Raw genomic sequence first — 19,822 nt, 5'->3', positions numbered from 1 at the left:
CAAAGCCACTGTGTAGGTAAGGGCATGGGTACGGGGAGGGCAGCTCAAGGCTCCCTCTTAGGTCTGAGTTAAAATCCATGTTCTTTCTATCACATTGTGCTAGAATTCTGTGAAAAAGGTAGGCATCCCAATTAACAGATGGTATGACTGAGGTACAGAGAGTGATGGGACTGTCTCAATTTTGTAGTATATCAGTATTTTAGGCACCAGGAGTAAAATTGAAGTTGTTTTTTGTTTGTTTGTTTTTCGAATAGAGTGCAATATCAGACTAGGGGACAGGGTGTGAAATAGAATCCTTTTGTATGATAACTTTATTTCTGTTTGATGCCCACAGTGAATTATCAGGGTTTCCAAATAGTGAGGTTTTAGAGAATTAAGCTTGTTGTGGCTATATGTATTTCATATCAAATTCCAGTATCACCCTTGGTGCTTGCTAGAGACGACCTCAGAAGGAACATATTTTATATACTAGAAATTAATGAAACTCTATTTTACCAAACCATGCATCCTAGGCTTCCTAGCTTCTCACCCTCTTGCCTCACAATATTATAATATCTGAGGTATGAAAGGACCTTATCTTGGACTTTATTTCTTCTTACAAGAAATAAATTTCTTATTTGGAAATAATTTTTAATTCTGCACAGCACTGTACTTCCTCTTGCTTTGGGAAAGAATATTTTCCTTCCAAACTTCCCTCGTGCTGTTTTTTTTTTTTTTTTTCATCCTCTTTATTTGTGTTGGCTTTTATGAAGCCTTCCGTTCTGCTGAGTAAATGCATTTGGCTTGGTACCAAATGAGAGTCAGCACTTAGCCTAGAAGTATCGTTTTTCCAATAAGACAGAATAAGGGAAACCCCGCCTTTTACACCCACTACTAATTAGCATAGGACAAAATCAAGTTGTTGCATCACTGGCCCATCATTTGTGAATTTCTCCTTCCACAGCTCTCATTTCTGCAGAGAATGAGTTTGAGACACATGGAGAATATGCCTCTACACCATGCAAGCCCTCCAGGAGCACCGAGGCCATGCTGGAAGCCATGGGCCTTCTCAGCACTGGTTATTGTGCTACTAGTCTGTTCCTTCAGCACAGTAGCCTTCACTCTTTTCCCATTCAAGGTAAGTAGATAACAGTACCTGAGACTGCTATTGGTTATAATCCTTTTGTCTTTTGTAAGTCTGGTGTTGTCATTACCACTCAGTATTGTTAGAGCTAGTTGAAAGGGACATGGAAGTGGAGATAATCTAATTTGTCATGGCATATGGCTTTAGAGGCTTATCTAAGGGCCATGAAATGAAAGGTATTGGAAAATGCTAAATGTTGGTGGCAGAACTGAGTTAGATGGAGAAAATTGCTTAATTAAATTAGCCATTTGACAGATGCCTGTGGAGTACTTTTTCCCTTTTTGGAACTTTGCTAAATAAATCCTCTTGGTGGAATGAAAAGGTGTAAAATATAATACTTGCTCTCAAGGAATGAGATGCAAGCTCTAGTCTAATGGAAGGAAGGGACATAAAAAGATGGTGAAAGATGGGATAAGGTAAGTGACAGGTGGTTAGTGTATCTTTGAGGAGGGAAATGGCATTGACTAGGAGTAAAAAGGTCTGGATTCTGGTTCTAGGTCTCCCAATAACTAGCTGTATGAATTCTCATTCTCAGTTTCTTTGTCTGAAAAATGGTGGTAGGAGAATGGATTTATTTATTATAAAGTCCCTTCTAGCTATAAGATACAGTGATTTATAATTCATCTAAGGGTGGTATAGAATATAAATGCTTTAGAAGTTCAAGCGGGGGGGGGGGGGCAAAGACTTTGGGCTAGGGTGATCAAGGAAGGTTTCATGGAGGAAGGGTGAAACACATTCCTAATTGGGAAGCCCCTGATGCTTATCAGGAATTTCCCACTGAGCTCCAGTCCAAGTTGTGGGTCTAGTAAAGAGAATGGAGATCCTTTAGGTTATTATTAGAAGTTTTTCTAACTGTTGGCTGCATAGCACTGAGCAAAAAGAAATTAAAAAATGCTTTATGTCATTTAGGATTTAGCCCATTTTTAGGTATGTTTGAAGATTCTGAGCCTTGGGGAGAATAAGGTGATACATACCCATTTAAGAAAGGACTGTGATGTGAAATCAGGAACTGCTGAAACATTTTTCTTAGGGAATTGGCCAGCAAAGATTTCAAAGATACAGTTCTCCAACTTAAGATATTTGAAAGCAATGGAGAAAAAATGTAGGAGCAAGCAGTACACTGTAGTTGATGTTGAGGCAAGTGTAGCTTTCCCCCAATAGCCCATTAGTCAGTATTGCACAGGGATAGACAAGTATACAGAGGCATTTCCAACCACATCTCCACTCTCTCAGGGAAGGTATCAAGCAATAGTCTGAATTTTCTAGAGCAGTGAAGCTTTGAGCAGAAAGAAGAGAACTGTTAGGAGTTCTGCATGTTTAGATTGCTGAAGAAGGGGAAGGATGAGAATATAGCAATAGCTTAAATTTGGAAGTGCCTTTTCCTCCCCCAAACCACCAAAAATCAAGTCTCATGAGCTAGATGGCTTTGAAGAACATAGGACATGTTATGTGTCACCCATCCCTGCACATGAATGAGGATCCAATGCATAGAAGAGGGGGAAAATACCTTTTTTAAAGGCACACAGTAGCTCTTACAAAGGGACAGAGGAATTTCAGGGGCATGGAGGATTCGATACCTCTTACCAGAATGGAACTTGACCAGTTTCATATGCTTGAGCTCTGATTCTGGATTCTCTCTCCCAGACAACCCATAGCTTCTCAATGAATAGTTCTGCCCCTAAAGAAATAGCCCAGAGTTTGTTCCAAATTTGGAGATGTTTCATACTGTTCTGAAAGGATGCCATCATGGTGTATTTCCTATGGCAACAGCCAAGGGCCTGGTTGACAATACCAGGTTGTGTGCTCCACTTTCCATTGACTGCACTGCCCTTTCCTTATTGACCACAAACAAGTATACTTGGAAAAGAGGCCTGAGTAGCTGGCGGAAGGTGAGTCATTATGACGGGGCTGCTTCCACCTTCTCACAAGACCCATGAACCTTGGAGTTTATTTTAATCTGCACTCTTGTTTTTATATACAACATTCCACTTCCTAGCTTCCCCAGGCACTAATTCACCAAGCTTTAGACAGGAATATTGGCTCCTTCTAGACCAGCGGTTCTCAACCTGTGGGTCGTGACCCCTTTGGGGGTCGAACGACCCTTTCACAGGGGTTGCCTAAGACCATCGGAAAACACATATATAATTACATATTGTTTTTGTGATTAATCACTATGCTTTAATTATGTTCATTTCTAACAATGAAATTGGGGGTCACCACAACATGAGGAATTGTATTAAAGGGTTGCGGCATTAGGAAGGTTGAGAACCACTGTTCTAGACCAACAGAAATTTCTTTGGGAGAACATTATTTTCATTTCCCCCCTTCTTCTTTCAAAAGACAGTCAACTGAAAAGGACTGCTATGAGCCCAAGCAATTTCAACAACTCCTCAGTGAAAATAGCCTCACAGAAGTTGTCCCTAAGAGACCAAATGTTCAGGCGGGTCCCCTGCTTTAATGAAAAGAAGGATACTTCAAAAAGGGGAAGTTGTGCTTCTACTTAAAAGCAGAGTAGATTCTGTTTCCAAAGGATGATCTGATGAGGGTTGGTTTGGAGAAAGAATTATTGAACTTTGGCCATTTGAACCCAACTATGTGAATCTTGGCTTAAATCAAATGGGGTTACAAGAGCAACTGACCCTCTTCAGCAAAAATGAACTAAATTCAACCAAGCTGAAAGCCCCATATGCTTCTTTAGAAGTGGATATTTGCTTCTTCCAGATATGACCAGAATTATAAATAGATACTGCCCCACAGAGACCTGTGAGTCAGACAGGCTCTGTTTGGATCTCAGCCTGGTTGGCCTCTTATCAGCTGCATAACCTTGGGCTAGTTACTTAATCTCTTTCATACATTTCCACACCTGCAAATGAGCATGCTGCCAATTCTCATTTTATAGAGTCGTGGTAAGGATTAATGAGACAGAACAGTGCCTGACCCATAAGTAGCCTTTCAGCACATTGTAGTGGTTAATATTTGCACCATTACTATTAATGACAGTACAGTGAATATAAATTTCAAAGGACTTTAACAATGTCGGTATTCCTTGCTTATCTATTTCACTTCCTTCATCAAAGACTACCTCTGCCAAATACTAGTAGATGATTTTTGTGACTGGACAGATTTTCACTGGTGGTAGTAATTAGAGAATGTCACAACGGTGGTTTCTGTATCTTATACTAGACATTACAGCAGTCCAAGAGATAGTCTTCAGGATGTCTGTCTCTGGCCATTAGTCTATGACGTTAAGCTTCTCAACACTCTTTAGACATGAAAGTACAGAGCACAGATACTATCTACGGCTCTTACATCAGCATCCATTTATATTTAGATTGTTACGCAATTGCTCCATGAATGCAGTCGTCTTTCTAGAAAGATTATAAACTTCTTAAGAAGCAAGTGCCATAAATTACTTTTGTTTCTCCTGCTTATAATGCTGTATAATGTTGGGAATATAGTTGCTTAAAGTTTTATTCAGTTCTTTATTATAATCAGCATCATTATCAATATAGCTAATATTGAATGAGCAGGATTTAGACACAGAATATCTGGGCAAAGCCCTTCACAAGAATAGCCTCATTTAAATCATGACCAATTTCAATGAGCTAGATGCTATTATGTTTCTCATTTTACAAATGAGGAAATAAAAGTTAAGGGACTCCCTATCACATGCCTATCATGAGTTAAACTAAATGGAATTTCATCATCTCTTCTAAGAAATCCCAAGATGCAGAAGAGATAATTGCAAAAGCGAAAACAAACACAGGAATCTAGTGATTTATTATAAAATAGTGGCTTTCAAACGTTTTGATTGCACCCCTCTACTGAAATAAAAATGTTTTTTACTTTGATTTCAATCCCAAAATATATGCTATTATACATTATATCCAAGTACTAACACTATGTATATTAAAAAGATACACAAAATAGAAATTATAAGGGTGAACCAAATAATATGTTTAATGTAGTTTATTCATAGTGCAAAACCATCTTGCTTTTACCAAAGTATTATATTTTATAGAATATGCTAATATATAACAAATACTTCTAAAATAACTAATATTTTAGTAGAGTAATTTTTTCAATATGTTACTTTTATTTTCTTATATTAGTTTAACATTTTATGATACAGTAATTTGAAGGTTCTATTCTAAGTTAATGTACCTTGATTCATGGTTTTGCCTGCCATAACTAAAAAAAATGACCTCACAAAGAAAAGTAGATCAAAATGGAAAAATGCATTCTTTAGTGTGCTTATCATGCTAAATTTCTTTTTAATTCTCACCTGAGGATATGTTTTTATTGATTTTTAGAGAGATAGGAAGGGGGAGAGAGGTAGAGTGAGGGAGAGACAAAAACTTTGATGTGGAAGAGAAACATAGATTTGTTGCCTTCCATATGTGCCCCAACTGGGGATCGAACCTAAAACCTAGGTGTCCTGATTGGGAATTGAACCTGCAACCTTTTGGTCTACAGGACAATGTCCACCAACTGAGCCACCAGGGCAGAGCTAACTTTTTAATCCCCATTCAGTGTTACAAAGTTTTTATGTTCTTAAAAATTTAAATAAAGTTGGTATTTATTCCATTCATGCTTTTCCTTCCTTCCTTCCACAACTTAAATTCCATGGTTTACAATTATAAACCTAACCTTGCATTAACCCACTCACTTTTTTCTCTCTCTTTCTTAATTATATTCTTCAGGTTTTTGCAACACTGAAGTCCCACTTGAAGTTAGTGGCCATAAATTTAAATTAAGACCTTTCAACAAAGTCTTTTTCCTCAGTTGTATTCAACTGTGAAAGACACAGAGTAGCTGGATTTAATTAATGTTGACAATTTTCCAGGATGGGAAATTTGTCAGAATATAATTTTCTGTTCTCCCTTACACCAAAATCCCTCCAATTTATTTTTTTCTCATTTACTTTTCAACTCATTCAAATGAAGCTTCTGTCCTTATCACATCGAGGAGCCTGCTTTCATCAAGGACCCCAGTGACTGTGCCACACCCATCTGTCAATTCTTTGTCCTCTTCTTTCTTGACCCACCAACAGCATTTGACATAGCTGATCACTCCTCTTTCCTGAAACACTTTCTTCTCTTGGTTTCCAAATATCACACTACCTCTGTTTCCTTTCTGACTTACTGGTCTTTCCTTCTTAACCTCCTTTGCTGGTTCTTCCTCATTCCCTGACCTCTAAACATTGCAGTGTGCCAGGGCTCCTCCCTATCTACACTCACTGACTTGATGATTTCATAGTCTCCAGTCTTAAAGCATCACATGGTAGCTGAAGATTTCAAACTTATACCATCAGAACTCCTTAAATTCCATCTTCACAGATCCAATTGCCTACCTGATTCTCCTACCTAGATATTTAATAAGCCTCACACACTTGACATGTCCCAAAGCAAACTCATGGTTCTTTCTGTTCCCATAATTTACTCTTCTTAAGTCTTGCTCATTTGAATGATTTCAATGACTCAAGCCCCAAATCTTGGAGTCTTCTTGGACTCCTCTCATTTTCTCATCCCATATTCATGTCAGGACCTCTGTTGGCTCTATTTCCAATCACTTATCACCATGTCCTCTGCTAGAACCTTGGTTGGAGGCACTGTGATTTCTTGCCCAGATGACTACAAGGATCTCTTAGCTTGTCTCACTGCTTTTTCCCTTCCCTCCCTTCATTTATTCCTAGCAGACAAAGAAATCTTATAAAAGAAAAATGTGCAACATCTTTAAGTTCAAAAAGTCTTTTAAGTACTTTGCCATATGGCAACCAATATACTTTACATAGTACAATTTTTTTATTATGCTTTATCTCACTACAAGTATTTAAAGCGTGTAAACTGTGGTATGTTGCAACAGTTTGAAACTGAGGTCTTCTCAGGGTATTTCAGTTATTATATATGACACGTGACTGTCTGGATATTAAACAAGGGTGGCTTTATTGACCTGAGTTATAAATATTTCTATAACTTCTAACTATTTCAAATAAAAATAAACATAAATAGAAATTCTATTACTTTATTCTCACATGCCAAGGGATCACCTTGTGTAAACACTGGGGTGTGGAAAGTACTGTTTATGGAAAATTTCTATAGCCTGAGAGAAAGAGAGTTCAAGATCAAATAGTTGTCCTGTGGGTAGAGGTTAGGTGGATGGAATGAGACCTAAATATTTGCCTAGAAGGTTCAAAAGGGTAACTAGGTAATACAAGGTAAAGGACGAGGCCAGCCATCTGTAAAGGGAAGCTGAGAGAGACTAGACAGGGTGGAAGGAGGAATTTTTTTTTTTAACTTGGTTAGCAAAAGAAGTTTCCTTCAGGAATATGAAGCTCTAAATAAACCAATTAAGAAAGTTGTGACATTGTCATTATCCTGACCAATTTTTCTTTTTCTTTCCCTACAGGCAGTCAGTGAGCCCTGTGTAGCTAAGTTTGGTAAGTAACCTGTTTTGCATGCCTTCTTTTTACTTTTCTTAGTATTTGATGCAAGAAGGCACATTCCAATGCTGTTGAGGAAGCCTTTATCCTATTTTATTCATTTTTCAGCTACTATTTATAACTGCTCATTATGTGCCAATCAGTTGTCTAGGAACTGAGGATTCTTAGGTCACACAGATAGACCAGCATGAAGCTAATATCAAGGTCATATCTCTGGGCAGGAACGCATATCACTCTTACAGGCCTGGGAATCTGAGATACAGGAACCTACTTTTAATACAAGGTTTTAATAAACACACTATTCACATCTCTACAATTTTTCTCTCTGACAAACCTAAAGTCCTCCTCACATTTCACATATTGCCGGTGTTCAGCAGAGTGTGTATGTGTGTGTGTGTGGGGGGGGGTGCTATTTTTGTTTCTAAATGTATAGAAGAGGAATGAGTGTTGGGGGGAAGGAGTGGCCACTTCCTCTGCTCCTTTTTCTTTTCCTCTTAGTTCCTGAGTCACTTTCCCTTATAGTGACCTGGTATTTGCTTAGGAAACACTAAAATATACAGTTAAATTGAACCTTAGAGTATGTCTTAAAAGACATAAAAAATAAAAATAAATGCATTTTGGGTTGTTTATATGTTTTAGGCCAAACCTGCACTTTCAGCTGAGAGAGAACATTTCTAGAGATAACTACAACCCCTGCTTCCTGTACAGCGCAAACTGCCAGGCTCCCCAGGCTCCTGGGAATTAGGAAATCCCTTTTCACTGGTCTCTGTCTTTGTGATTAGTTTTGCTTTTCTAGTGAATGGAGTAAAACTCATGATATGTTTGAAATTCCCTTTTGATGTGGTAAAAGTTGAGGACTTCAAGTGGTGGTCTGTGAGTGGCCCCTGTCACAGAATTAAATAAGAGAACCAGTGACACTTATTCCTGGTGACTTGCTTGCCCATTGACTAGGTGTACTACATGTCAAGCAAGAGGAAATTTACTGGGCTTTGGGATTGCCCATACAGGGAGACTTTGCTTCTTGCTCTAATGATCTTTCCTTTATGATCCTTCAGAATCTATCCTCAAAGGTGTATATTATTCATATACGTATAAATAAGAATTTAAGTCAATATGTCATTTCTTCCAGGGTATTTTCTTTTTTTTTAAAAAAAATATATTTTATTGATTTTTACAGAGAGGAAGGGAGAGGGATAGAGAGTTAAAAACATCGATGAGAGAGAAACATCGACCAGCTGCCTCCTGCACACCCCCCTACTGGGGATGTGCCCGCAACCAAGGTACATGCCCCTGACTGGAATCGAACCCGGGACCCTTGAGTTCGCAGGCTGACACTCTATCCACTGAGCCAAACCGGTTAGGGCCCAGGGTATTTTCTTATCAAAGTTTTTTCTACTTATGAGATAAAGGCTTTGCCCCCATAGCAAAAATTATGGAGAATTAGTGAACAGGCCAGATAAGTATTTTGGGTGGTAAAAGCATTTCCTGAGCCTCTGAAATCACACTTCTATATGCAAACAATTAACAATAGTAAAATATGTAAATTCCATATATACCTATGAAAATAAATCACTAAGTCTTGACCCTTTCCCCACCCCCTGTGATAACATTAAGCTAGGGATACTTATATTTAAACAGTCAAATTATTTCCATTTCTAAACTGACAAATTTACCCAGTAGCTATTTTTGGAGGGTTTGGCTAGTGATATCTCAAAGGGTTCTTGAATGATATATACCCATAAACTACAGATTCATGAGGAAGGTCTCATTGATAAAGTGACACATAGTAAATAGTACTTACATAGAAAAGCATGAACACACTTCCTGGACTGCCGACCCTGGTTATCAGTCCTGGTGCATAATTCCTCTCTCCCTCTCTCCTTTTTTCTTTCTTTCACCTACTGATCAACGAGAGATATAATGCCACCTAAAACTTAACCCCCTTTCTCTGTTCCAAATCCATTTCCTTGGAATTCCCCAAGTACGTGAAGCATTTAGGATTTGCAATTTTTCTAAAACAAGGAACAGCTAGATACTTAATATACTCAAATTGTGGCTGGAGATGATCAGTATAGACCAGGTAAAGAAACAAACTATAAGGGGGAAAGAAGTATATAACCAGGAAGATGATGGAATCATTAAATGATGATGCTTTCCATTTTCCCCCTCCCTTGTAAATTTCTTACAGGACCATTGCCTTCAAGATGGCAAATGGCATCTCCTAAGCCTCCTTGCGTGAGTCAGATAGCTGACTGGGAGCTGAAGATACTTCGGGATGGCTTGTATTCCATTTATGGCGAAGTGACTCCCAATAAAACCTACAAGGAACCAGCTCCTTTTGAAGTGCGGCTGCGTAAAAACAAAGGCATCATACAAGTTCTAACAAACAACGCTATAATCCAGAATGTAGGAGGGACTTATGAGTTGCATGCTGGAGATATAATAGACTTGATCTTCAATGCTGAACATCAGGTTCTAAAGAATAATACGTACTGGGGGGTCATACTGCTAGCCAATCCCCAATTCATCTCCTAGAGTCTTGATTTGGTCTCCCCATCCTTTTCAGCACATGCAGAGATCTGGTGGGTGGGTTGGAGGAGGCAGATTTTCAATGCCTACAGTTTGGGTACACAAATCAACACAGCAAACAGAACTCCTCTGCAGATGAATTTTCATCTCTCATGGTCATCGGAAAGAGACTCAGAGGAAGGACCAAAGATATTTGGTTACCCCTGGCATTGGGTTGGCAAAGACAGTACTAATCCATAGTAAAATGAATATGGGTGGTTAAAGAGCAGAGGCTTCTCAAAGAGTCTGTCTAACCTTTGAATTCCTGGGTGGAAAAATGAAGTCTTATTCTCATGGGAGTCTTACTTGGTATGCTAAAAGGATCCAGCACTGTAGCCTGGACTTGTTCTCATATTCTTGGACTGTTTCACTTTATTCTTCCCATACTCGCAACTTCTGAGACCCTCCTAATAAAAAGCAGTCAGACTGGCAGGGTGGCCTCAGATATGCCAACAACACCCCTCTTTAAATGCAATGATATTAGAGGATAGAGAACACTCTAGAAAGATACTGGGATAGGGACACAGGTGGCATGGAATGGAATGCACTTTATTTGGGAATTTCCCTTGATTTCATTCATCATACTCAGGATACAGGCTACTTTACAAAGCCAGTAGGTTGAAGAGGTCATTCTGAACCTTCACATAGGGTTTCATGAGAAGTCGTTGGTATGTGTGTCTGAACATTGTCAATGGTAAAGATAGAGTAAGCTTTAGTAATCACAATATCTCACCCAGAAATTGGTACTACCAATGCTGGATAATGTCCTGGAATGATTTCATGTATTTAGTTGGCTATCCATGGTTTATAAAGTGCTTTCGCATATCACATGGCAACTCTATAAAGTTAATGGGGCAGGTATTTGGGGCACAATGAGAATACGAAGGCAGATAGAGCATAAGTAACTTGTCTCAACACACAGAACTAGTGATTAATGGGGCCAATAGGCTTCCCACTGCATCACCGCCTTAGCTTTAGAGTTGGTATTTCTGCCATCATGTTACAGATGATAAAGTTTAGCAGGTTCAATTTTCAGGAAGTGTACTCCCGTTCAGCCCAAAGTGGGCGGAGGAAAGCTGTAACAGGTCTTTCCTTTCTTGACAATCTTCTTTTCCTTTCCCTACTTGGAGCAGGGGGCACAGGGGTGTTGCTCAGGGCTTACTCCAACCAAATCCCCTTCCTCACTTTGAAGAGCCTGTCTTAGTCAAATGTGTACAAACTCAACTCAATGCCAGCCTGCTAAAGTTTGGAACTCTGTTCAATTAATATGCTACTTGTGGGTTCTTTTTGATAGCTATATAATATGATTATATGTTAACCAAATTTAAAATATTTATGGATATTTATATAAAGCTACATTATGTTAATTAATAGTGTCACATATAAAGCTAACTTAAGTATATTTGTATTGTGTATAACAAAAATTGCTCTGGGAACAGGTTGAACCTGAGGCCAAGTTGTTTCTTAGTAATTTTCTAAACACCATGCCTTGTCCATCTTGCATTTGTGTATCTTCTCAGGAAATTAAAGTTATATCACATTTATTTATGGAAACTTGGTGGAATTGATCGTTATTAATTTATAAGCAACAGTCTGCTGGAATGGGTTGGCACTCATTTGTGAGAGCTGATGGTTAAATTTTTGGAAGTTTTTCAATTTGGTTATTAAATATTGCCAAATTGACCATGGTGGGGTTAGTTATACCATGGGAATTGGCAAACACTACCAATCAGATTTGTGTGTGTGTGTGTGTGTGTGTGTGTGTGGTTTGTTTGTTTTTGAGAGCCCATTTACCAGCACACCACTGTTTGTAAAACTCTCCTTCTTAATGACTCCTCTTTGCTTCTGCCTCATTCCTGAGGCAATCAAGGCAGACAAGGGAAAGAGTGAAATTATATTCCCAGCAAAATCCTCACTTGGTAGTGATTTCTCAGGGCGAGGAGAGGTCTCCTCAGCTACAACCAGAGAGAGAACTACCAACAGATGATCTTCGGATGGCCCTGGGGTTGTAACTTCAGCTTTTGTTTTCAATGCATACTGTTTCCTTAAATAGTTACTTATCTTTTAAACCTATAATAAATTGTATCTTGGTAAGTGGACTGTGATTGACCTCTCTGTGGCTTATCAGACTACAGTTAGTGAGCTAGAGAACAGGAGGACACAACTGAAGATTCCTTGTGTATATGTAACACTGCTTGGCAAGTGTTAGGCTGAAGTAAGAGCTGGATGCAATTAGCTTTTGGTTGTAACCCAATATCTAATAGGTTAGTGAGACAATTTCACTATCTGACTTCCACCCACCTCAACTCCACCCCACTCAATCTCGTCATTAATCCTTCTCACACTAATTGTTATTACCTTCTATTTTGCCCCATCAAAACTAACCTATAGTGTGATACATCCCTGCAGGGTTAAGTCTCTGCTTCTGAAGATAGCCGTTAATTGAAAAGTGATGTAGTCTTGGGCATTTGATGGAGAAGACTAACTCCTTAGAGGAAGTATATCTGTATCTTGAAGAAGAAATTCCTGTATTTGTGTGTTCTATATCAAAAAAGCAATTTCATTTGTAGGGGTGGGAGGACATTTTTTATGTAGAAGCAAAAACCTGACTGACTTATGGTGAGGGGTCTGAGGACTGGCTTTAAGTAGAAGTTATAAATGATGCCCTGACAGGTACATTTTTCCTGATCTGAAAGGACATCTCTATATTTTGGGGTCACTCCACTGGTCATGACTCTCCTGTGAGTCCCACATCTATCCACAGGAAATCTGTGCACATGCCTTGGCCCTATAAACTCAGAGAATATGAGCTCAATGTGGCAAGATTCTCCCACCTCTACTGCCAAGCAGTTGGCCTCTCTCCCCAGATTTCCAGGTGGAGTCAGACTCTAAACTGCTGATACAGGCACCAGTTCTCTATATCTCTATTGCAAGAAATATATTTCAAAGCTCTTTTTAGGTCTCCCTTGAAGTCCTCCTAGCAGGCTTAAGTTAGAAAGTTTCACTGCTTTTCATCTCCCTTGCAAAGGGCATGGGTGAGGACTCACACATGGCCATAGCTCTCTTTTTATAAATGTTATCACAACCTCTCCTTCTCCCCACTCCTTTTAGGATCTTGGTCCAGCTGAAGTATCCTAAGAGCCGTGGGGAAGGGAGCCTCATTCCTTTTGTGAATTCTGCACACTGGTGGGGGCAAATGTCTTACTCTCATTTTTATATCCAGGTACCCATCATATTATGCCCGAGTAAAACTGAGTCAGGAAGAGTCCCACTCTAACATCCAATGATCTGATTCTAGGTCTAAAAGGGATCTGGGAGACCGCTAATAAAATGTAGAAGTACAAAAGCCCCAAACCATCATCACAGGAGCAATAAAATAAAGGCTTAATGCAAAGGCAGAGGGAGAGAAAATTATTATTCAAAAAAGTTAGACTTAAGAACATATTTACCCAGCATGCTTGAAAGAAAGGTGATTCCTATGCCCCCTTTACAGTCTACTGCATAAACATGTTTAGGAATGAGGCCTAGGAATCAACTTTGTAACCAACTCTGACTCACAGTTATTCTTATGCACACTACAGTTTAAGAATCACTGCCTTGTGGCATGCAACTTTATTTCTCCAAATATTTAAAAAGTCAAAGCTTCTAAACAAATAAACAAAATAAAAAGCAAAACAACAAAAACAAAGTTGGTGATGCCCATGATCTCACCATAACTCATCTCTCATCACAAAAGCAAATGGCCTTCTATCCTCTATTGGAATCTGAACGAAGGTCAGGCTCTTCACTTTTCATAACTTAATGGCATCCTTGTCACTTGAACCTTGGCCATCTAAGGCATACAAGCCTTGCCACAACCAATACCACATTATCTACCTATCAACTCTCAAATATTTATCTCTAATCCAAGTTGCTCTCCTTTCCCCCAGACTTACATATCCAAATATCTGCTCAACAATTTCACATTTGAGGTATAATGAACATCTCAAGTTCAACATGTCCAAAATGAATCTCTTAGTTTCCCCAAACCAGCTTTTCTTGGAGCTCCCGCCCCCATTTTAATTATATTACCTGGACTAAAAACATCTGAGTCATATAGTCACTCTGGACTCCAGCCATTCACCCATTTATCCTGTGAAGAAGTCATATGGTCGTTTACCTACAAAGAGAATCGAACTCTTTTCTGCTATGACTTTTGGTCCATGCCACCAAGATTATTTCAGTAACTTCCTAACTGGTTACTCTGCTTCTACCTTTGTGATCAAACAAACTTGTTTTCAAATCCCAAGTTTTACCATTTACTACTTATTTGGATCTTGGAGAAAATATCTACCCTGAGACTCAATTTATTGTTTGTTTTGTTTATTCAATGCCTGACATATAGTTGAAATTTAAATATTTGCTAAACCAAATAATAATTTTAGAACAGATTTAAAATATCAACCAATATATGTAAAGTTCCTGATACATAGTAGACATTAAAATGGTGGCAGCTACTGATTTTCTTTTTATTAAAAATTTGGATTTATTCCTACGTTTTTGAACTTTGTTGTTTTTTTCCATAGAGATGTTTATTTAACATCTCTTTTGTTCTATCTCCTTCTCAAGAAAAGGTAAGGCCCAAGATAAAAGTATTTTATTTATTCAATGCTCTATCATTAGCAACCAAAATCATACTTGGATCACTGAAATAATTCATCAAATATTGAAGGGAATGAACAAAAAAGATGTGACCCTGGTTCCTGGTTAGAATGATCAGCAAGACATATGTTGCAAATAGCCTCTCAAAATGGTGTGCTCACTTCCATTCCTCTAGGTTTTTAAAAACTAAGTACAGTAATACATGAAACATCCTAGGTATCTACATCAAAAGTGCTCAGTGAAAGTTGGCTGCTATCCCCGTTGTACCCATACCACCATACCATCATGATGGCCATCTTTTCATTATCCTTGCTTCTCTAGGAAGTGGCATCCTAGAGCCCATTAACTTGCTTTACCATAGGAATGCTTTCACCAAATTTTAAGTGCCTTTGGCTCTTATTATATACTAAAGGCCTGGTGCACGAAATTCGTGCACTGGGGGGTGGGGGTCCCTCAGCTCAGCCTGCCCCCTCTCACAGTCTGGGAGCCCTCAGTGGATGTCCTACTGATGGCTTAGGCCCACTCCCCATGGTGAGTGGGCCTAAGCCACAGTCTGGCAGCAGAGGCTTAGAGCAGCCACCCCGTGTGTGTGTGTGTGTGTGTGTGTGTGTGTGTGTGTGTGTGTGTGCCCGCCCCTCTGTGTTGACCTCTCAGGCTCCTGGCCGCGCCTGTGTGTTGTTCTCTCCCTTGAGCGGCGGCCAGGGTGGGCTGGAAGCTTGGCTTCCTCCATCGCCAGGGGAAACCCAAGCCTCCAGCTCCGTGGCCACCACTCAAGGGAGAGAACAACATGCAGTAAGCCTTCCTTCCCCTGGCTGCTGGCACCGGTTTTCCTCCAGCACCCGGGATCCAGGCCTTTGGTCCGGCCGCAGCGGAGAAGCCATGCCTCTTAAGTCTTCAGTCTTCAGTCTTCACTCCGGCCGGAGCCTTCAGTCTCCGCTCTGCACCTGCATATGCAAATTAACCGCCATCTTTGTTTGGCTAATTTGCATACTCATCTGATTGGCTGAGTAGCAGAATGGAGTGACACCACGCGTGTAGCGGAGTGACACCAATTTGCATGTTTCTCTTTTGTTAGTGTAGAAATCATGCAAGAAATTGTGCACTTGTAGGGTCCCTAGGCCTACCCTGCAATCAGGGCCATGTCTGCTGCCCCATGCCGCTCCGCAACGCTGCTTGCTGCTGCCCTGGGATGCTCTGCAACACTGCCACTGCCCTGGGACAGTCTGCAACGCTGCTTGCCACTGCTGCTGCCCCGGGAGACCTGCGATGCGAAGCCCTGGGATGCTCCACCACACTGCCACCGCCCCGCGACCCTCCATGACGCTGCCGCTGCCATGCGAGTCCAGTCCCCAGTCCCGCTCTCCTGACACCCAGCCTGGTTCCCATGGTTCCCCATTGGCCATTAAGCGATGGGAGCCTGCGGACTGGGAGGAGGGACCAAGAGGTGGTCAATGCACCTCAGAGCAACTGGTCATTGGTTATTCTGGTCGTGATGCCTGGCCTTTTATTATTATAAACTAGTAGCCCGGTGCACAAAAATTTGTGCACTTGGGGGTGAGGGTGAGGGGTGGGGCCAGACCCCTCAGCCCGACCTGCACCCTCTGTCATGTTCCAGGACCCCAGCCACTCCTGGCCTAGGCACAGGCCTACAGCCTTGGGGCGGCTTGGCTCCCGAGGCCTCATTTTATCAAGAGAACAAAGTCGGCGTTAGTTACAGCCCTCACCGAACCCAGTACACTGCATCTGTGCATACAACTGCCTCGTTCATGTGCCTGCTTCGCCCTACTGAATTACTAACATCTTGAGGACATAGCTCTGTCTTATCCTGCTTCACTTTCAGTGCCTGGCCTGTTGCCAGGGACCTGAGAGGGTTTGCTGAGTGAATGAGTGAATAATGAACTAGTGAATGAGTGAGCGAGTAAGTGAATGAGCGAGTACGTGAATGAGCAAGCAGCTACGGGGTGGGAACTTCTGCCGCATTGCCATGGCAACACAGCAGAAGTTCCAGTCCCACTCCCGGTGCCTGAAGCCCACCCTGGGAAAGTTCCCGCCCTGCTCCCAGTGCCTGGTGCCCCTCTCCTGGCTGCATACTGAATTACTAACATCTTGAGGACATAGCTCTGTCTTATCCTGCTTCACCTTCAGTGCCTGGCCTGGTGCCAGGGACCTGAGAGGGTTTGCTGAGTGAGTGAATGAATGAATGAATGAGCGAGTGAATGAGTGAATGAATGAGTGAGTAAGTGAATGAGCAAGCAGCTATGGGGCGGGAACGTCTGCCGCATTGCCATGGCAACACGGCAGAAGTTCCGGTCCCACTCCCGGCTGCCTGAAGCCCACCCCAGGAAAGTTCCTGCCCTGCTCCCAGCGCCTGGCGCCCCTCTCCTGGCTACATACTGAATTACTAACATCTTGAGGACATAGCTCTGTCTTATCCAGCTTCAACTTCAGTGCCTGGCCTGGTGCCAGGGACCTGAGAGGGCTTGCTGAGTGAGTGAATGAGTGAATGAATGAGCGAGTGAATGAGTGAATGAATGAGCAAGTAAGTGAATGAGCAAGCAGCTACCAGTCGGGATAGTTTGCACTCACTCTGGGCTGCCTGACGCAAACCCCGGGAAGTTCCCGCACTGCTCTCAGCAGCCCCTCGCCCCTCTCCTGGCTGCATAGTGTGCGCAAGGCAAAGGCGGCCTGGGTGTGCGTGTTGGCAGATCCGTGCATTAGCAACTGCCAGCCTCGGATCCCCGTGTGAGGGCCATTTGTGGGCGTGGCCGGTGGGGGATCGGTGCATTAGCACCCACCAGCCCTGGATCCCCCGCAGGAGGGCTGTTTGTGGGCGTGGCCGGTGGCGGATCGCTGTGGTCCCGCCCGCTAGCCCTGGGTTGGGTCTCATACGGGCCACCTGCTGCCGGGTCGCAGATAGCAGGCCCGGATGGCAGCGGGGCAGGCGGGATGGTGCTGTCCTGCCCTGCCTGCAGTATGCAAATTAGCCACCATCTTTGTTGGCAGTTAACCGCCATCTTGGTTGGCAGTTAATTTGCATATCGGAGGTATGGTTAATTACCCTATTTGTCTTTTATTAGATAGGATTTGTATTAGAAACACTATGTGCATCTTCTCCAAAAATGGTTCTTAGAACAATGTTATTGTGTTATGTGTCACCCTTTACTGCAGACACATTAAAGAAAACTGATTTCTCATGAACTTGAAGTCATATCTCTATGGGGATTTTTCCTCACATATTTCTATAGAGCAATAAAGAATTTAGTAATATGTGAGATTTTGGAATGCACACACTGTCCCTTGGCAAAGGCATTATTAAGTGTCTAGAATTTTGAATTTGTTATTATTTCAAATGAATATTTTTGGGAATATGAACTGTGTTTTCAATCATAGGTGTTGTCAGATGCTGCCTTACATTGTGACTTGCTTCTTCAACAAGGCTTTTCAGAGAGATTATTTTTCAGAATGGTGAAATTATCATATCTGAAGTCTAGTCTTCAGGTTATAGGGCCCAAAACTAAATTTTATCAGTCTTAGAGTTTATAAATCTTTCAGGAACTGCATAACCAAATGCAGAAGACAGAGTTATGAATATCATTGTCTGGGAATTTTAATTCTAACCAGGCAGTTTTTGGTAGCCATGGAGTCCAAGCCAGAGTGGTTAGGTAGAGGATCCAAATGAATAATGGCCACAATACCAAACACTGAACAAATATTTCCTGGGGCCAATTATATCCCAGAGATTATACTAGGTACCCAGAGGGGATATAAAAATGCAGAGATATAATGCCTGTTCTTAAGCAGTTTATAGTTTAGCAGAGAAACAGATAGGTAAACCAATGATCAGAGGATTGTGTATATGATAATTGCTCTAATGGAAGTATATTAGTCCATGAAAAAAAAGAAGGAGAATCTGACCAAAGACAATGGCTTTGGTGATGAGGATAAGGAATAGATTGAGAAAAAAAATTTATGACATAGAATCATCAGACTTTAGTGATTGTGGTAGGTACCATTGGGGTTTCTGCCAAGCTCATAATAGTTTCCTTATCAGACTTCCTTATCCACAGAGGTGGGTTGAGCAGCCTTATTTTCACCATGAAAGACCATTTTCTTAGCCAGAATTGACTTGTCCAGGATTAACTACCCTGAGGTGGTCTCTTGACTGGAAAAGATAAAAATTTGGGAGCTATGGTAGCTTATATTCCTCCTGTAAAGTGGTCAGAGAAGCAGAGAAAAGTCAATTTGGCTTGCCGGGAGCCGGTACATCCTTGCTGCTTGACACAGTCGCTGCAGGGAAGAAACATCTGCACAGCATATGTTTCAAGGGATCTGGCGTATATGGCATACTGTTCTTAATATGTTTGCTCCCCTTCTTGGTGCTATGTGTTTTAACCAAGGTCCCCTCTCCGAGAAAGGTTGTTTCCCCAGGTAGGGATTTCCCCCTGAAGTTAGGGAGGGAATAAAACCCCTTAACTAAGTGCCAGGCGGGTAGTTAATCACTTTAAATAAGAACAATCACGCTTAAGCTACATAATCTTTACTCCCTGGAATAGAGATAAGAAACACCCTAACCTTTGTAATAGAAATTGACAGGATTAAAATCAACTGGTATAAATACAGATGTAACAGACACAGGACACGGCTTGAAATCAGAGTCTTAACTAATACAGTATAGTGATTGAGTTGAGGTGAGGTATGAAGAAAAAGAAAGGACCTATTTGGTTCACTGAGGAGGATGGTGGTGGTGTTTTCATGGTTGGGGATAGGGAAGGAGAGAAAGTTTGGGTTGGATGAGATAATGAGTTAAGTTTTATAAATGCATAGTTTGAGATGCTTGTAGAATATCTCAGTGGGCATGACTAATAAGTAGTTGGAATTCAGGTGTCACATGAGATGGGACAAATATTTGAAAGTCAGCAGTCATTAGGGTGGTGTCACTTATGTGGATGCAATCACCTGAAAGGGTTTGGAGTGCAAAGGGAACAAAGGACTGAGCCCTGGGAAACACCAACATCTGAGGACAGGCATAGGAAAGGAATCCTATGGAG

At 41.2% G+C, this 19,822-nt stretch overlaps 1 protein-coding gene across 2 annotated transcripts; it reads left to right on the top strand.

The window, feature by feature from the left end:
- Positions 1–961: 961 nt before the first annotated feature.
- Positions 962–10,497, top strand: TNFSF18 (TNF superfamily member 18). 2 transcript variants are annotated; one of them, XM_023753922.1, is made up of 3 exons: positions 962–1,092; positions 7,507–7,562; positions 9,754–10,497. In XM_023753922.1, the coding sequence occupies exons 1-3, from the start codon at positions 962–964 to the stop codon at positions 10,098–10,100; spliced, it is 534 nt and encodes a 177-aa protein (XP_023609690.1). In that variant the 3' UTR covers positions 10,101–10,497. The 2 variants fall into 2 exon arrangements, with proteins under 2 accessions (XP_023609690.1, XP_014311587.1); XM_014456101.2 differs by having other exon boundaries at positions 962–1,117; positions 7,532–7,562.
- The last annotated feature ends 9,325 nt before the right edge of the window (positions 10,498–19,822 follow it).

This window comes from Myotis lucifugus, unplaced genomic scaffold, assembly GCF_000147115.1.
Source record: "Myotis lucifugus unplaced genomic scaffold, Myoluc2.0 scaffold_54, whole genome shotgun sequence".
Lineage (NCBI taxonomy): Eukaryota > Metazoa > Chordata > Mammalia > Chiroptera > Vespertilionidae > Myotis > Myotis lucifugus.
This window is presented reverse-complemented; position numbering and strand designations above follow the sequence as displayed.

Coding starts and splice junctions, on each gene's coding strand:
- TNFSF18 (XM_023753922.1), top strand. CDS start 962: ATGAGTTTGAGACACATGGAGAATATGCCTCTACACCATGCAAGCCCT. Junction 1,093..7,506: donor GTCTGTTCCTTCAGCACAGT/AGCCTTCACTCT, acceptor ATTATCCTGACC/AATTTTTCTTTTTCTTTCCC. Junction 7,563..9,753: donor GCCCTGTGTAGCTAAGTTTG/GTAAGTAACCTG, acceptor AATTTCTTACAG/GACCATTGCCTTCAAGATGG.